The 19,367-nt window shown below is 37.4% G+C and overlaps 1 protein-coding gene across 1 annotated transcript; it reads right to left on the reverse strand.

Moving 5' to 3' along the window:
• Positions 1–128: 128 nt before the first annotated feature.
• On the reverse strand, positions 129–18,805 carry cers6 (ceramide synthase 6). Its single transcript, XM_015001385.2, has 11 exons — positions 18,268–18,805; positions 16,362–16,467; positions 16,118–16,248; positions 10,879–10,936; positions 9,006–9,056; positions 8,821–8,913; positions 5,484–5,612; positions 4,572–4,678; positions 2,409–2,565; positions 2,092–2,115; positions 129–1,145 (listed from the first exon to the last, which is right to left on the reverse strand). The coding sequence occupies exons 1-11, from the start codon at positions 18,435–18,437 to the stop codon at positions 990–992; spliced, it is 1,182 nt and encodes a 393-aa protein (XP_014856871.2). The 5' UTR covers positions 18,438–18,805; the 3' UTR covers positions 129–989.
• Between the last annotated feature and the right edge of the window lie 562 nt (positions 18,806–19,367).

Raw genomic sequence — 19,367 nt, forward strand, 5'->3', positions numbered from 1 at the left:
AGAGGACAAAGTTTTCAACAGTAATTACATTACAGTTAGTGCTTGTAAAAAAAAAAAAGTTTTTAAATTTCTTTAATAAAAATACTATTAATATCTTGCTTCCTCTTGCATATACACACCAAGACACATTTGATATAATTGCATTTTTTTATTATTGAATTATTCAAACAACTCATATATACCTCATGAGAGGACAAATTGCCTTTAATTTAATGATAACCAGAAATGTACGAGAATATCTAACAAAATGATTGGATAAAGAATACAGCATCTAGCCATACCTGATGCACACACAGATACTACTGTTATTGACATCTCATATACATATTGGGTGAAGAATGTACTTCCAAATGTGCATAAACTTCACATTATCATTCATTTGTAAGTGATAAAAAAAACCCAAAGAAAACAACTCACGGTTTTGGCAAGTCTTTGGGGGTGTAGCAATAAAACTGAATCCGGCTAATACTCTGATGTTTAGGTGAAAAACACAGCTGTTTCTGTTTTAAGATTATGTCAACACTGACATCATAAGGAGAAGAAGAAAAGATGTCTGACTAAAAACTTGTAAACATGTTCATCCAAATCAATTAACAAAAAAAAAGACAAACTTAGGGGGGAAAACACCCCGTGCAGTGTGTCGAACTGCTGTAAATCAATGTAGCATGCTTCGACCATCAAGTGAAACGCTGTCATTCGTTGGCTAAATGAGTGTGTTGTACCGATTGCCTAAATTTGCCAGTGAGTGTAGTTTGATGCAAATATATAGCTGAAGAGAAATAAATTGCACAACAAAATTAGTAAAGAACCAATGACAAAACAGCATTCACATAAATCTATCAATAACTTACAAAGATGAGATGCTCATGTCTCCACCATATGCCTAAAGTCACTCTCTCACACACACACACACACGCATACATATGCTGACACACAGATAAGTGGGGTAGTGTCTGCAGCATGGCTCCATTCGCGTGATATCAGCTCGGTCAGTGTTCGTCTAGGTACGGGACGCCTGTCAGGTAGCCGTTGGTCCCGTTTTTGTTGGTCCCATTGGTGGCGCTTATGTGGTGCTTCTGACTGGGAGGAGGGCTGTCGTCCTCATCAGAGCTGGACTCGATGTCACTGCGGTCATCTTTAGAAACCTGCAGAAACGAAATGATTGTTTAGAGATTTAATTTATCTGCACTTTTTTATTTGATCCTTTAAATGTGGTTGACATATTATGTGACTGTTATTTATTTATTTTTTTTGACAGATTAAAACAGGTGCTGGTTGAACTCTATTGTGTTTATTGGAAGAAGAACTTGACGACCTGAGTCATGCTTGTGTTTCACTGCGCTCATAATAACACACTGATTATGTATCAATAAACACAGGCATTTTGTACTTAAAAACCTAAGTCTGAAAACACTTTTGAACTCGAAATCACAACCGAAATCACAACATTTTAACTGTGGCAGTTCATTTGATCTGAAAGAAACAGACAGAGGCGTTTACTTTTTTATCAGACGTAGCACTGAACAGCAATTTACTGTTGTAGCATGTTTGCTGGTAATTTATAAGTGGGATCTGGTTTAAAACTCACTTTTACTCTTTCATACCTTTGTTGCATGTTTTCTGTTATTACTGTTAGGAAAACCTTTCGTAACCATTAGCCTTAGTTAGTACGTGCTAGCATTCCTAAATTAAGTGTTAGCATGCTAATGTCATTGCTAGCACAATAATTTGAGCTTTTGTGGGCTAATATAAGATTTACAATTGCTATCATATGTGTGAATACTACAAATGGGGTGCGCAGCATGCAAAAATAAGTGTTAGCATGCTATTGTAAGTGTTATTAGGATGTGTATGTAGATTTTAGCATTGCTAATGCTTGAACTCACAATATGAAATAATTATATTCAGAGAACTTTCAAACAAATTCCATACACAGCAATTTAAAAACATGGAGCAATGGCGTATGACTATTCAAAAGAATCTGATGGTTAAATAACTAGAACAGTACAGGTCTGAAATAGATAATAAGTACCGCATAATGAATATACTGAACCGTGGTAGTTATGCATTTAGTTGTGTAGAACCACTTACATGTAAAGGATTCCACTTCCCCACCTTGAAGATTGCAAAGTAGCATGAACATAGAACAGATATGTTATTTGATATTTATTTATTAGATACAATAAAACATCAAATTCAGATGCTAAACATTATAAATGTAATAATGTAATTGTTGGGGTGACATTTTTGGTAGTTTTTTTTTTCTTAAAAAGAAAGTGATTCTGTGAAAAACACGGGAACAACACAGCACAAGAATACTAACATTAATGGAAAAGCTTTTTACCGCACAATACAACAAGAAGCATACATTTAGGAATGACGCCGAGGAGAAGAGTGTGGCGACTCACCTTTCCTTTGGAGATGGCTCTGCATGCTGTCTTCACTATGAGGTAGGACCAGAATGAGTGAAGAAGCTGCAGTAAGACCAGAAGGAGGTTGAAGACCCACCAGGATGGGTAGGGGCCTACAATCTCCCAACTCTCAAACAAAGTGGTGTTTAAAATCCTTCAGCAGCAGCAGGGAGAGAATGACATGTTAAGGTTTTACGCTTTGAAAGGAAAATTTATAAAGGTCAATTCTTTTTCTTACGTAAGAAAAACACAAGATGTTGGATACAAAGAATTTAGACAATAATCCTGTCATTAACTTGGATTCTCTTAATTTCTACTCTTCTTTCTAATCTCTGGGGCTTTCATTTCTAATTCAAATGCAAATTCCTTAAGTCGAAAATAGGACTGAGCAACTCTTTAGTCTTTTTGTTACCACATAAAACCAGCCTTTGACATTGTCTCGAGTTTAGGAGAGTCTATAAGGGGTGACTTTTAAATATGATGTCAGAATCTCCCCCAAACTATTGCATGTACTTGGCGTCACAATTTATTTATTTTTTGATGCTTTATCTCTTTTGCTTGGTCATACTTTTTCCTTCCAGTCAACTTTCCAGAAAATATGGCTGAATATAGATCTCTGATCAGACAGTTTCATTTGGAATAATCTCTTGTGGTCTAACCTTTTTCTGGAGTGTTTTAGTGACTGTCAAGTAGGGCAGCTTTCAAGGCAGCATGTTTTTTCAAGATTGTGTGTACACTACAGTTCAACCATAACGTGTCAGTATAAAAAAATATTTTTGTAATTTTCTAAAAAAAAAAGAAAAAGAAAAGAAAAGAATTTGGGGGTCTCATTAGCTGTAAGACATAATCATAAAAATAAGATAAATGTTTGAAATGCATATATCAAACATGTACATTTCTGATTTGGAAAGGGATTATTGATTTAGATCTATCTATTTTAATAAAATTTTAATATAATGAGATTTACAAGCAACACAAAATAGCTAATGAATACAAAGACATCATCTGCAGTCTCTATTTACAGCAACTAAATGTCATGTTGAGGATCTGAGTTCAATTCGTCCCTGGTTTGTTCCTTGCAAACAGCAGCCTGTGAGCCATCCTCCAGATACTGAAGTCATGGCAACAACTTTAAAAATGGTGCAATGGAGGAACTGACTAAAATATAGTGCAGAATCATTGCATTACAGTTTGAAATCAAAAACATGCAACTGAGTCATGCAGATTGGTTTGAATAATTTTAGACCCCAGACCCCTAAGGGTTAAAGCTGGTTTAAATGCCACAAAGGCTTTATATAAAATAAGTTATTCAAATGCTGTCTTTAGATTGAATTTTAAACATGCATCAAAATAGCATAAATAGTATTTGGAGAATGATTAAGAGCTGCTATCAGAAGTAAAAGTGGAAAAAATGTAGTTGCCTGAGAATGTAAATCATGCCTACATTCATTTAATGAAGTCCTGATCAACAGCTGCTGCTGCTGACTGAAAGATGACTGTTGTGTGTTCAAGGGCTGAAATTAGATTTATGATCTTCTAATATCCGACAGACTGGCCAGTTTTAACCAGCATTTTCAAGGGAATGTAATTACATAATTGTTTGGGTGGAAATTAAAAAAAAAAGAAAACTTAAACCGGCTTTTTTTTTTCTCCAAAATAAAAAATGAAGTTGGATTAGCCACACGTTAGACTATATAAAAGAAATCCCCCAGAAATAGAAATAAGTTTTCATAAATAAACACTCAATTGATGTTTCAATAATGACATGAATTCATTGGTTCTGTCTCCAGTGGTCGAGTAGAACCACAATGATTTGCTTTTCATGAGCTGGTTTGTCTTTTCTTTGAAAGGTTAAAGCTGTAGTATCCATAGTAACTATTACTTAGCAACAACATTCACACAGATCTGTCCAAATCGCAAACCATTGTGGAGAAAGGGGGTTAAAAAAAAGGACTGAGATCTTGATGGCTCTGACATGCATTTTCGAACATGAGCTACTAAAAGATGGTAAGGAGTTCAGGCTGGTCGGGATTTGAAGCTCTGGCTGCCTGTAAGACTACTGAACTGTGTGCAAACGCAGGCACCTAACACCACTGCATTCAAGTCTCTCATCAACGGAGATGCCAGCTTTGGATCACAGAGAAAGTAAATAATTCTTACCAGATGGGGTAAACTCCCAGCCTGGAAGTTATGAAGAGAATTGCAAACATTGCAAACAGGAGGTTGCACAGTATCTGACATTTGGCATAGTTGGCCATCTTGGCAGCCTGGAATAGAATAAAAACGAAAACCAGTGAACAAATATTACCGACAATGCAACAGGATAGAAGGTTCTTTAAATAAATCTCATTCAGTCTAGATACATAAAACAAAACGGCTAGAAAAAATAAATAAATATTGAAGTTAGCTAAACAGATAAAGCTGAAGCTGAATGTGGAACATGGATACAGCTTCATCCACATTGTTTGAACTTTTTTTCTCTGACTGTGAATATGGTCAAGTTTATACATTTGTTTTTGTGGCTATGTCCTGTTGTGGGATAATCAGCGCACACTTGCCTTACTTGAAAGACATGTCCGCCTATCTTTCACATTTCTAACAGTTGTAAGAAACTGATCTTTGCAGGGAGAAACAAAGTTGTGAATAACTAACTAAAACATCCTAGAAACTCCAATTAACATAAATAGTCAAGTGTGTATAACATAATGCTTCACTCACATGCATTTTTAAGAAACTGTTCCAGATACAAACAATACATCTGCAATCATCCGATTGCTTCCTTGAGCAATGCAACCAGCACATATTAACACGCAAGAGCCAAGATAGATCAAATAGATGACATAAAAGGGGATCCACCTTGTTTGAAAGATGAAGGGACACGCTTAGTGTTGTACGTTTTGCCTTTTAACTGCGAGCCACAAAGCAGGGTCAGGATTTACACATGGATTGCAGTCCATTGTAATGAACACAGGCGCATGAACATATCTCTGAACACCCTGCTGCCGACATAAGCTCATTTCTCAGATGCTCATCCATCTACATACAAGGTTTAATCTTCTGGCGGGGTCTCACCTCTATCAGCACGTCGGCTGCATCGTGTAGACACATGACCAGAGTTCCCACTCGTGCCATGTTGTTCACATAAGAAAATACGATGAGAGAGATCGCCGCCACATGATGCAGGAACATGATCAGAAAATCCTGCAGAGACAGTTGCCGAGGAAATATTAGGCATCTACAGAAAGTATTTTTAAACATCACCGCAAAAGGCCTTTAAATAGAATTAGCTAATGTACTTTTGATATCTTCAGATTTGTGAACGTTTTGTGCTGCAAGTTGTTGAACTTGAGTTTGGCAGAGCATGCAAATTTATTCACAGTCCTTGAAGTTTGCTAAATCCACAAACGTTTATGTATTTCATTGGATCTGAAGTATACACAGGCAGGAGTATACTTCTTGTGGAGTATAAGAAAATGGCATGTGCTTTATAAAATGTTTAATAATTCAACCTGAAAACTGGTGTGCGTTAGTATTTAGTTTCAGGTTATTTTATATATTTTGTCCTTTCTATTTTTTGCAAAATAGCCAAAACTGTTTGTTTAGTGGAATTTTATAAAAAACAGTCTTCTTCTCCTTTGATTGTAAAACACAAAATGGCATTTACTATGCCTCTTCTAGCTGTAGCCACATTCATGTGAGGCTCATTGTGATTTCACCCTAATGGAACGTTAGGGAGGGTTTAGATAAGAATGGAAAGCTCCTGCATTTTCACAGTTTCAAAGATCGTTGTTAATGTCCTCATGATGAGCCAGAAATGTCAGTTCCCAGACTCCTTGTGAGAAACTCTGTGATAACCCAAGTATCAGCAGGTAGTGACTCAAAGTCCAGACAGAACAGACCAGACTGAACAGACACTGGACATGCTTGCTGTTATCATTCTTGCAAGAATCAATAAAGTGCTGTTTGAGTGAAAATCACCAATCTGCTTGGTAACTCGGCGTGACAGTTCATCAGGGGAAACTCCTCTTTCTTCATTTATATTTTTTATGTTTAGTTTGACTAGACCATTTTAGCTTTTGGTCATTGTAGCTTTGAGTCTGACTGTATGTTAGTGGTCATGAGCCCACTGGAAGGTGGACCTCCATCTTAGACTTCACCATTTTTATTTGCCTGTTTTTTTAGCTTCATCTATCTTGTCACCAGCCTCGACCAGCTTCCCTGTCCGCGCTGAAGAGATGAACCCCACAGCATCATGCTGCTACCACGGTTTTTCTGAGATGGTGCATTCATGCTGAGGTTAAATTACTTATCCTTCTCATTTTATTTCACAATAAAATTCACAGCTTTATGTTCATCTGTTACAATAAATTCCAATAAATGACATCAAAGTTGCATTTGCAACTTGACTAGTTTCAGTGAAGTTTTGCAATGGTTATGACTTCACACTCAAGATCAAATTGTAACATTACTACCACAAAATACCCCAAAAAAACAAAAATAAAAAAATTAAAATAAAATGAAATTAGAAAATAGGACTTGAGCTGAACATTACAGTAACTTAATAATAAAATCAGCCTGTAGTACCACCTTAGTATTGCCCCTTATGTTTGGAATAGCTTTAAATGGAGCTCCATGTGAATGAAAATGCGCGTAGAGACATGGGCATAAGCGCCCTTGCAATTCTTTAGCTACCGGAAGGTTTTAGCTGTAAGCAATTAGAACCAGCGTAGAAGGTTAAGTAAATTAGGAAGGAGGATGAAAAGGAGCAGAATGGACACAAGATGCAGACTGAAAACAAAGGCCAGAGTGTGCAGGGAGAGACATACTGGAACTGGCAGGAGATGCAGAGGACCCTCCTCAGTCTAGTGCTGTGCATGAAATAAACTGAAAGGAGAAACAAAAACAGAAACACATGCCAACAGTCAACAGAGAGATGACAGAGTGAAGGCAAACAGCATGGCATCATGGGGTCTGCTCTGAGTGCAGAGAGTTTGATGGGAAGGGCAGAGGGCAGAGCTGTGGATGAACCATGACTGTGATGCATGCAAACAACAACGAACCAAAAGTGTTGCCGATTTCACAAAAAAAATACAATAAAATAAAAACAACAAAAACAATGGACGTGAGAAGATATGGGTTGGTGAACTGACCAAGTTGAACTTTAAAAAACAAACTACAATATCTTTTAGCAACTAGAGTGGCAGAACACATTGCAAATATTGCATCGTCACAGTGTTTAATTTGTAAAATCTCAGTGGATCGCTTGAAAATTTACAAGCCGATAAAATATTCTGCATCTTTGAAAATGCCCGTAGAAACCCAAACATGAGCCAAAAGTGTTGAAAATGCCAAAGGTCAAAGTCAGAAGCACCGTAACAGCAGATGAGAAAGAGAGGAGTCAGAAAAATGTAGATTTATCACAAATGATCACATTGTCGTGATTTATAAATTCAAGCCCTGATATCTAACAAAGTAGAACTTTAGGAGATATTACTAATGAGAAAAGTAAATTACTTCAATTAAAAATGGGGTGATGTAAACTTACAGCTTGTTACTGTGCACCTTTTTGGGTGTTATTTCTTAACAATAAATAATTTTCTTAATTTGATTTTCAACTTGATTGACCCTAAATTAGAAATCCTATTTTTCTCCCCATGCAGTAAATGCACCATATTTAGCACTAACAGGTCCTGTGAACAGCAATACTATGCAGTATAGAAAGATGTAATAAGTGAAGTTATTTTGAGTATAAGCAGGATGTTCAAACATGATGCCTGAGGAAGCACAGGGACGGTTTTTCTATTTGGTTTCGGCTGCTAGGCATACTAACAACACTGTAATCATTCTGTCTGTTCTAAAATATTATAGAAGCCTAAGTTTTTTTTGTTTCTTTTCTCTTTTCATGTGTACTCCATCACACTGTGTAACATTACCTTGCCTCTGGTTCTTTCATAAATAATCCATTATAGGACATGGCCAAAAGGCTTGAAATGTACATATACTTTTAACAGACCAATTTCTAGACTTGAAAATTGTGGGAGTTTTACAGTTATAAAGGAATTTATAAAAAAAAAAGGGAAGGATGCTAGATATATATTAGGCAAATAGCTTCAAAATAAAAACAATGTAAGTGGTATCAGTTGGGAACTACTTAAATACTTGCAGAACCTTTTGGGCGTCACAAGATTTTTGGATTTTTGATATTTTGCTATTTCCCACATGAGTAAAGCAGGAAACCAACTTCAGGCCAGACAGGCTATGTATAACTGTCTCTATGCAAGAGCAGTGAGTCAGAAAAGGTTGGTATTCATGACGACAATGGTATTTTCTATAGCGATTCATTCTAAAGTGAATTATAGGTGTGATTTTAGAAGGAATGTTGTCTGAGTGATGCTGTAGTCCTCCTTACCTTCCTCCTGATGTCTGTGAAGCGGGAAAAGAGTAACGACAGGTAGAAGGACAGCTCCAGTATGTAGTAATAATGGACGTCCACAGTCAGAGGCTGCATACGTATAAGGAGATCGTCTCAGAACATTTTAAACAGAAGGAGATGCCTTTTTGTAAAGTTGTTGGGAGGTTTTTCTTAACTTCTACCTGGTAAGGGTAGTTGTACCAGCACTCTTTAGTGTTCCACAACCATGGAGTCTGAAGGAGAGAATCAAATCAAAAAGTTTGACCTTAATTAAAATGTCCCTATTACTAGAGGTAAGAGTGGCTGTAATCCTGGATTTAAAAAAAAAAAAAAAAACTACAGTGAATGAGACAAAGAGATTTACACTGCATATTCTGGTGGGAAAAGAAGCTGAACTAAAGAGCCATTAGAGGCTACACTTAAATTCTGAGTAAATGTGTTACGAGCAAACTGTGACCCGTCACTGCGCTTGAGTTTAGTTCTCCTGCACTGCTTTCCAGACCTGCTCTATTAATAAATCCCACAGAGGCTGGAGGCTGGCGCCTGCAGCACCAACTGCTGGGGAGTGAGCTATTTTTCACAAAGTGCTTCGTCATGCAACTTGTGTCTCAGAGACTTTTTTTTTTCTTCTTCCAACTCTATCTCAGCTCCTGCCGTGATTGCTATTATGTATGCACTTTCATGAATATATGCATGAAATATGTGAAACCTCCTGAGCTCTATTTTTCAGCGATAATCAGTCAGCTGACTCATTCTCAGATTTATCTCCGGTGGCTTTTTGTTCTTAGCGTTCAGCAGAATCAGTACCTGGCAGATTTTTAACTAGGAGTACTGGGAGGCTCTGATAAACATTGTTGCAGCTTTATAAAGGTGAGAGTGCGCCTATTTAAAGAAGATGCTTTGGCACAACAAATGCAACAAGAAAGAATAAGGAATTGTCAGCCCCGATACGAAACATAAAGGACTTTTAAAAAGCTAAAGTTTGTAGCAAAAATCAACATTTTAAATGACCAAATGTGAGTAATAATGCTTTTAAAATATTTAATGCAGTCAGAGAAGGAGACCTGGCAACAGAACATTACTGGTAGAATCATTTATTATCGTCGCTATTTTACTGAAGAAAATGAAAATTGTAAGAAAAGTGTAACTTTTGCACAACACCGTTTAATAGCCATTATGCATTATTGAGGACATTTTTAGAAGCCTGTCACACTTAAAAATTCAGATACAAAGACTGTTTTGTCATTTAAAAAGTCACAATCTATTTACTTATTACAGCTGGAAGCTGTTTGGGGCAGGTTTTACCAGACTTGCACAGGCAGCTTTTGCAAAATATCTCAAACTTAGTCAGATTGGATGTAGAAGCTCTGTAAATAGTGTCTTCTAATTCATGTTTATCCACAGATTCTCAATTTGACTCTGCTGCGACTGGGTCACTCTAAAGCATAAATAATCTTTGATCTAAACCAGTCTTTTGTAGCTCTAGCTGTATGCTTATTGTTGTTGTCCTGCAGGAAGATTAATCTCTAACATTTTTAGTCTGAGGTCTTCTGGAGCCTCTTAACAGATTTTCTAACGTAACTGTTCTGTGTTTGGCTCCATCCATTTTTCCATCAAGTCACGCCAGCGTCCATGTCCCTGCTGAGGTAAAAATTTTCCCACAGCAAGGTGCTGTATGCTGAATGTCCTTAATAGGTTTGCAAATGTAGCATATTCTTTCCGTTTGTGCATAACTGGATTAAGTAGTGCTCTGTCAGATACTTGAAGCTTATGATATTGTTTTATAACCTAACCCTGCTTTATACTTTCCCCTGACCTGTCTGCTGAAGTCTTTGGTCTTCATGGTTCTGCTTGTTCACTAATGTTCTCTAACAAAACTCCGAGGACCTTAAAAACATCTGCATATATTGAGATTAAATGACATTGGATTTTAAGGGTTGATCCCCAAAATTACAAAAAAAAAAGTTCAAGGGGTGGGATTACTTACGCAAGGCACTGTATGTACTTCTAGCTGTGACAATTACAATATGAGACTGGGGGTATGAAAAAGCTTACCTTTTTAAGAAAACGCACTCCATAGGTGAAAATATATAGATAGAATGTAAATCTCCACCTGGAGTGAATAAGAAGAAAACATATTCAGAGTTAGACATTTTTTCCTAACAATTTGGCCAGTAAATTGCAGCTACATTATGATTAGACTGTCAAGGCCATCGTGACCTTGACACTACAATAATTGTAAAAAGTTCTTTTGAGCCTTTGAATGTTTACCTGCAAATCCATGTTAGTTGCAGGTGAAATATTTCACTTCTCTTAGCTTCTTTTTTTATTAGAAATGTACATCTTTCTGTTGGGAAAACTATGTTGAATCGAAAAGATGGTTTATTTTCACAAGTAAAGACCAAAAATATAGCAATATTAAGATTTCAAGGGATCTGATGCCACAAGTTGTGCTGTACAACACTAATTTATTTCTATCACGAGGTAATTGTCCTGCGCAGACAATCGGTGACGTGTTCCTCTTAGGTCTGCTTCCAGCCTTCCCCGCTCTGTGCTTTAAATAATCCTGCATATACTTTAGTTTCTGCACAATGATGTGATTAGGAGTTCTGCCTCTGAGGTTTACAAAGAAGATATTGCTGGAGCTGACACGGCTGTGATCAAAGACTTGCTGACAAGGAAGACGTGCCTACTTTATGGAAACCAGTTCTTAACAGTCAGCAAGGGAGAATGAGAATTTAAAACTATCAAACAAGCAAAGGCAAATCTTCAGCTAAGACCATGCAGGCTACATTCAAATCAATCGAGCTCAGTTGAAAAAATATTTTATTAATCCCGCTGGGAAACGAGGACACAGGATTTTCTGCCAAAAAAATAAAATAAAATAAATAAATAGGTGGATGAGAGAGTAGAAACATAGCTTTTCTTTTTGTTTTTTCAAACAAAGATGCTCCAGCTGACTTTATTTAGACCTGAAACCCTCAATAACTCAATGGAGAGGACCATGAATCTATATTATCACCACAACGTGTCCATATCAGCAAAATCTAGTCCTTTTCTGTGGTTGTTTGAAACATTCAGTTGTGAGCCTTTAACAAATAGCAGAAAAATAATCACCAAGACAAAATGCAGCTTATGGGAAAGCATCATTAGTTGCTTGATGTGCATGATCAAAAGTATTGTAAAAGCAAATTAAGTGGACGCGCGTACCTGGCACATAGTAAAAGACTGTTGCATGGCAACTGGTTGATGGAGCCTGCAAGAGTCTTTCTCAAAGTGTTGCTGAAATGCTGCCATACACAAAAAAAATATCCCAATGACTCACAACAGCATCCTTTGAATAGAGTTTCTGAAGTCAAACACAGATGTTTTTTTTTCTTTTTGTAGAAATTGCTGACACTTTTTCAGACAGCACAACCTGTTGAGATAAATGAGGATTTGTCATTTAATTATCAGCAACTTCTCATTAGCACCCGACAGAGGAATGCTTGTTAAGTGTAAACAGCGACAATTTTGTGCTAAGATGGTACATATGATGGTACTATGGTACAAATAACTTACAAAATATTGTTTAAATAGTGTTTTAATAACAGAAAATAAACAAAGCTTTCTGAAATGCTATGAGACAAATACTGTCCCTTCAAAATAACCACATATCCAAACAAAAAAATTGTTCCTGATAGTAGACTGAACTGTTTTAGCTCTTTTAACTGAGCATAACAACTTAATGAGGTTATAGTGAGGGATGAAGGGGCAAAGACAATTACACATTTATTCTGCTTAATGACAGGAACGAAATAATAAAAGTTGATGCTGCTTCGTTTACTTTACCTTCTCCACGTAGGATTTAAGAGTATTGATTGGCACTTAATGGTTTGTTTTCACGACTCAGCTTTTTATCTTTTGTTTAATTTATTAGGGAATTGATTTGCACAAGTAAAAAAAATGGCAATGGCCTTTTATTCTAACCAGCAGACAGTTTATTTGGTTTCAAACTATTTCAAAGAATCTATAAGTCTTGAAAAAAGCACTACAGTTTTGACCAATCAATAACTTATAGTTGTTTTTCTATATATATTTTTTTGTCTCAACTGAAAGAGGTCTAGAAGAAAAAACAAGGAAACTTCAATTGCTCCTTAATTGTACTTTCTTAAATAGAAACAGTTTTGGAGAAGTCAAACTGTGTTTTGAAGAATTTCTGTTTAGTGCTGAATTATCCATTTCCGATTTGGCCAGTCTAAGGATTTTACATTTTCAAAAAAAAAGAAAAAAAAAAGGATATTATTACGGTATTATTTTTTTTATTTCATCCTAGATGTCAAGAACTATTGAGTGGTTCTTTAAGTTTACCCAGTCAGAAATAATGATTTTAGATATGAACTTTTTTTGTTTTTTGTTTTGTTTACATTGTTTACAACACGGGGGCGCCAAATCCCCCTTAACTGGATATTTAAATATGCAACAGAAAACACACAATTATCTGAAATGTATTGATTTTCTTATTATGCTTGAGACGCCCCTTGACAGCCTGTCACCCTGACCAGTTTGCCCATACCAAACCCCCCCCACTGCCTATATTGATTAAAACCCAAGTTGAGGTGATGACATTTCTTTCCTCCTTGTAAAAGCAAAGATGATAGAGACAGAAAAAGAGACGTTCAGCAGCTGGAGCCAGTGAGGACTCCCAGCCTACTCTCATCTTGTTGTAATAAAAAAAATAAAAAAAAAACGCTGAAGAGAAGATGAACTGTAAAACCTCACTGTAAAAACTTCACTTTCATCATCTAATTTTATTTATTTTGATCCAGTTGAATTTTTCATTCTAGGAGTCATCCCACTGTAGGTTTCTTTCTAAAAATAGAAGCGTGATCTTAGTTAGTTTTTTTGCTGTATATTCGGGGTAAGAAAAGACAAAAGGTTCCAAACAAAAGCTCTATGCAATCATCATTATTTCTCAGTAAACATGCTTTCTACACACTGTGTGTTTGCATAATGAAAAGAATACAAAACAGATCAGTGGTCCACACAATGGAGAGACAAAGAATCCAATCAGTCTTGGACAGCTGGGCACGAGAGCTTAATTACAGCACAATTGCTGCAGAAAGGACTGAAGCCAGCCTCGTTTGGAGACCTGCAACAACCGAGGCAGACAACCTGGACAAACTATCGCAAAGCCCAGAGGTCAGCAACGCTAATTACGCTGCAGATAACAGCGTCCGTGCAGTTGTTTCTTTAGCCGCCTGAAAGCGTGGTTGAAAAGCTGAGAGGGGCAAAATTCCAGTTTCTTCTTGAGCAAGAGAACGCGTGTTTTTGTCTTCTGAGAGTCCTCTGTGATGTTGTAATACGAGTCCAGTGGTCTAATCAGTCAAATGTGTTCTCCTGAGAGAACAGCAGCCTCAGGCGGATCAGGGGATGCGAGGCTCCCCGTGTCTCAGACTGTCAGATTTGGTCCGATGGTGTCAGACATGACTCGGCTCTGACAACAAAACTGGCTCTTTGGCCTTTAACATCACACTGCTAAGTAACTACAATCTCCCTGATGCCAAACGCATTACTGCAGATTAGCCGGCTCTCTGTTCGCCGTCTTGAGTGGGTTTCTTATCAAATGGCTTTAACTATTAACCCACAGCATGAAAGTGGTTAACTGGAACTGAAGCATCATTTGATTCTCACTTAAAAGGCCAAAGTAGCATTTTGAATTCTGTTTGCCAAAAGGAAAAAAAAAAAAAAATCACTGGATATGTTCTGAAGAGCAATCACATAAAACCTAAAGATAATTACACAGGAAAAAAATTAAATTGCATTTTTAGTTCTAATATTTTTAAACACTTTCCAGTTTTTCAGTGCCTTTGTTTATTTTTCTCATTATGGTGCTAGTGGCAAAGTGCAAAGTAGAATTACAGTTTTCTATTTACAAAGGTTGTGGATGCATCCCTTGAGTTACGTTAATGATTTCAGTAGTTGTATAGAGTTTTCTGTTTGCTTATTCTGTGTTATAGCATAGCTGTTAGTACCGTTAACTTGCAGCATAAATGTCCTGGATTCAAATCCCAATCAGGAACTTTCTACGTGGTTTCCATGTTCTTTCCATGCATACTAGGGTTCAGTTTTTGTTGAAGTGTAATCTATTTTGGGTTATTTGGCTGCTCTAAGCTGTCCACAGGTTTCAATGTGTGTGTGTGCATACGTGGTTGTCTTTCCTTTGTGACAACCAGTCTATCAATGGCCTTTTGGTAGAACGAAGACCAGTTCATTGAGCACTGGAGATAGGCACCAACTGACCTCTGACCCTATACTGAATAAACCTCATGGAGTATGGATGAAAAACAAGGTTTTACTTCTTTCTGAATTGCTGCATTGTCTTGTTTTGTGGGTGATGTAATGGTACCAAGTCAGAGCATAGGCTCCAGGTCAGTTTCACCCTTTTACCAACTCATTCCTCCACGATGACATTTCACCCCATTTTACTTCCATTATCTACCAGCAAACAATCCATTTCTTAGTCATGGACTAAACTCACTGCATGCAATATTTATTTCCATTAATAGTAAATGATTTTAGGGTATTATGGGAATTCAATAAATCAATAAATACATACAAATTCCTTATGAAGGATTGTGGTTCTGATCATGCCAGTCAACTCATGAAATGTGACAAATGAACCAGCAATTAGTCCCATGACTACATTTTCCTGCAGAAAAGCAATTTAAATCCTTGATAGTCAAATCAGGTGTGAAAGGGAGAAACCTTTATTTTTACACCTGAAAAATAAAAACTGTACCCAACATTCTTGGATGTTGCCTCATATCGTACTTTGCAGACAAAACAATGTAGACTTCAGTCTAAAATTTCCAAACTCAAACTGACATTTTAAGCGCTCTACATTACAACGTCTAATTTGTCTAAGTGATTCGTTTTTTCTTGCTTCCTTTCAGGCAGACACAAAACTGAGCCCTACCTCCACAAGGCATGAGAGGGAACTTTCAGTAAGCATGAAAACCTGCTCTGATAAGGTTATCTATCGTCCCTGCTTTTACTACTGTCACTGCCTTTCTTATTGATGCATGGCAAAGCGGCACAGCCTATTCAAATCAGCCCTCACTTATACATCAGCTTTGTCAGGGAGCCAAAGCGAAGCACTGATGCAGCAATCAACATTAGGCAGATACACAGGTCACTGTGATAAGATTTCCTTGGCAGGTTACAAATCTGTCATTTGTTTTTTAGTCAAATTTGGGTGTTGTCCAATGCAAGATAGATGACTTGTGGCTAATTTAGGAGTGATAGGTCTTACATGCTTTCACAGAATCTGGCGAGGGTGCTCGGCTTCTCCTGGTTGCGCCGTTGCCGAAACCAGCGCTGGATGGTGCGCACATCCCAGTCGAGCTGCTTGGACAGGCCCTCCAGCCTCTTCTCATCGGGATGCTAGCAAAAAAAAAATAAAAAATTAAAGCACCCCATGTGTCGGGTTAATATTTTTGATGCAGAACAAATTTATTAAACATATTACAATCAAACATAAAAGCACATATCCTCACCTTGGTTATAGCAGTGAAAACCTTCTCTAAGATAGCATTGGGCTGTGCCTTTTGTGGCCCGTTGGCCTGGATCTTCAGACCCATTGCACATGGCCTTGCAATAAACCTGCAAGAAAACACACATCATAAGAGTTCAAAAACAATGCTTCATGTACGGAAGAGCAACAAAGACTGAAGGTACTTTAAACCGTTTAATAGTCTTTTATCCAGAGGCTATTAATCCTATATAAACTTCAGCTTCATTTCGAGTGCTAGAGCCACCCACAGACAGAATGGTACCCTTGGCAGAAAGCCATAACTCCCACATTAAAATGTTCTGGTGTGTTTGATTCAAATATACAATATACCTATGTATTTGTTAAACTGAAACACAGAAATGAGGAAATGTGTTATCTTAGCTGTTATTTATTCTTTTCCAGAGTTTATTTCTCTGACAATTATCACTACAAAAATATCTAAATAGGTAAAAAATATATATATTTTTATGGTTGCTTATAAGTACAAGTGATAAAACTCTATCACAACTTTCCAACTCTACCTGACTGAAAACCTGCATCAAATCAATAGTCGGAGAAATTAACCTGTCTCCACAATTTATTCACCCTATTTATTTTACTGTGGAAAGAGCTGAAATATGTATGATTTTGAAGAAAAATATGTCAAATATTCTAAAATAATTAAGAAAACAGTGGAAATGACTTCCAGTTCTACTAAATCAGCCGTGTTATTTTTTTAATTTATTTTTTTAACAGAGGTTATACTTTGCACAACACAAGGAGAGCACATTACACATTGACTGGACATGGGGATAAGTAACAGAAAACTTAATCTTGGTTCACTTGACAGAAAAATTTTTTTGTTTTTAAAGTGCTAATACCCTGACAGCTGGGCTGTCAGCCATATACCCCATATCAAATATAAGACACCTTTTGATTATAACATACATAAGTATTTAGTAAACTAAAAAAGATAGGAAGTAATAAAGTAAGTAATTACTGCCTACATGAGGTTAAAATTGGGACCCATATGGGCCTTGATGCAGTGTTTAACTTAAAATAATTTTCTTAATACCCATTTGAACTTTAGCTGATTTAGTCAACTGCCATAACAACTGCCTCTTATCTAATGACTGCTGGAGAAAGACGCCAGCCCCCTGTGACACTGCAAGGATAAGCAGGAATAAAAAATGGATGGTTGAATAGATAAATAGATGGATTTATGGATGGAACCCAATTGGGAGGCATAGACATAGTATTTTATGCGCTATGACTTACTACCCATTCGAATGGGGCAAATACACACATTTTAGCTGCCAATTAAAGAATGTAACAATATTATATGTCAAACAGTGTTAGTGATTCTGTGGTGGGTGTGAATAATGGGGCTTAACTGGAAGAAGGGCACCTGGCAAAATTCTGCTTTGGGCCCCATGTAATCTTGGGTCGGCTCTGGGTTTAACTGAGATCTGTGAGGCCTAGGTGACTTTCTATGATTATAACTGCTGTGATCATCACAACATGAGCCATTCTGATTATTCTACAATAAAACTCAAACACAGGCAAAACTCATTTAAAGCACAAGCCGATTGAAATAAGAAGAAAAACACGTCAATAGTTAGGAGCATATTTCTTGTTTTGTGGAAAAACAGGTTTGGTGTGCAGGGACAGGTTAGGTCCGGTCAGTCGGCTCTGACAGAGGCATCAAAGGCAAACAACGCTGCAGGCCTGCAGAAGAAGGATGATGAACCGTGGTGATTTGTGAGCTAACCAGATAAGATGCCATTGTTTAGGGGGGTGGGGGGTAGGGGGGGGATAGACAGCGGACAGCGGCGCGACGTCTCATCGACACAACAAAAGCGCATCCCCATCACCACCTGCTTCATTCGCCCCGTCAGCTCAGAACCCACCTCTCAAAAACCAGCCGTATCATAAAGATGCAGAAAGCCAGAGGACAAGCCAGATAGAGGTCCTCGGCTTGCGGGAACGTCGCCTCATCTGTGTTTTTTAAGTCAGCCCAGGTCACATTATGGGGGAGCCAGAAGCGCTCGTTCCAGAACCACGCCAGAATCCCGGCCATCTCCCTGCAGCAAGACGCGATGGAGGAACGGAAAGCTCGCTGCGTCTCGGAGGTCTCTGTCGGGGGAGATCCGACTCGCCTGATGAAGAGATATCCGTGTGCGACCGCCGTCCGTCCGCTTCCCTTCAACTATCCCCAGTGTAGGGAAGTAGACTCAATCAGCTCCTCAGCAACTGATTGGTGCGTTCAAATGTCATGTAATAGCCCTGTCAGTGCGCGTAATAAAAATGTAATACTACGGGTCTATCAATCTAAACCAATTGAAAAATAGAAAAATGTCACAATGACACTCGGTATGGGTTATTGTGTAGATGACGCATACACATTACTTCTTTTATAATTCTCATTTGATGTGTAAGTCTACAACCTGCGATCACCTGCGTTCTGGGTCAAGAACTTAATGCAAAACATTCTCACAGTCAAACTCAACTGATTCTTCATCAAATTAAGCTAAATGCTGGATGAGCGACCACAAAATGCGGCAACATTGTACAAATACAAAGGGTAACTTGTCAAACTCTGACACCTTCTGACCAGTTTGAGGTAGTACCGCGGATATGTGCCAATTTTTAAAATATTTTACATCTAGCTCTTCTGTTCAGCTCTTTCTGCTTGTTTCTTTTTGCTGTACTACTACTACTACTACTACTAATAATAATAATAATCTTTCAATCATTTTATAGCAGACTACAGTGATTTCTGCTCAGTTAAAGTTTGCATTTTTTGTAATTTCTTAAAAGTCACACTAATGTGATAATGCATATTTTGGTATTAATCCAATTCTAAGTAAATACAGGGCAAGTATCACTGATACTGATACCAATACCAATCTCTATACCAATACCAACATCACTATCTATACCTATACCTATGCTTATTTAACATCAAACTCATAATACTAATTTTGTGGAGTTATGTGCTGAGGAGTAT

Source organism: Poecilia mexicana, unplaced genomic scaffold (genome assembly GCF_051168715.1).
Source record: "Poecilia mexicana isolate PSO_F unplaced genomic scaffold, ASM5116871v1 scaffold_2, whole genome shotgun sequence".
Taxonomy (NCBI): domain Eukaryota; kingdom Metazoa; phylum Chordata; class Actinopteri; order Cyprinodontiformes; family Poeciliidae; genus Poecilia; species Poecilia mexicana.

Excerpts from the sequence above, each read along its gene's own strand:
- cers6 (XM_015001385.2), bottom strand. The coding sequence starts at position 18,437 with ATGGCCGGGATTCTGGCGTGGTTCTGGAACGAGCGCTTCTGGCTCCCC. Across the intron at positions 8,914-9,005 it reads GGTACAACTACCCTTACCAG|CCTCTGACTGTGGACGTCCA; the intron begins GTAGAAGTTAAG and ends ATACGTATGCAG. Across the intron at positions 2,566-4,571 it reads CTGGGAGTTTACCCCATCTG|GATTTTAAACACCACTTTGT; the intron begins GTAAGAATTATT and ends CTGCTGCTGAAG.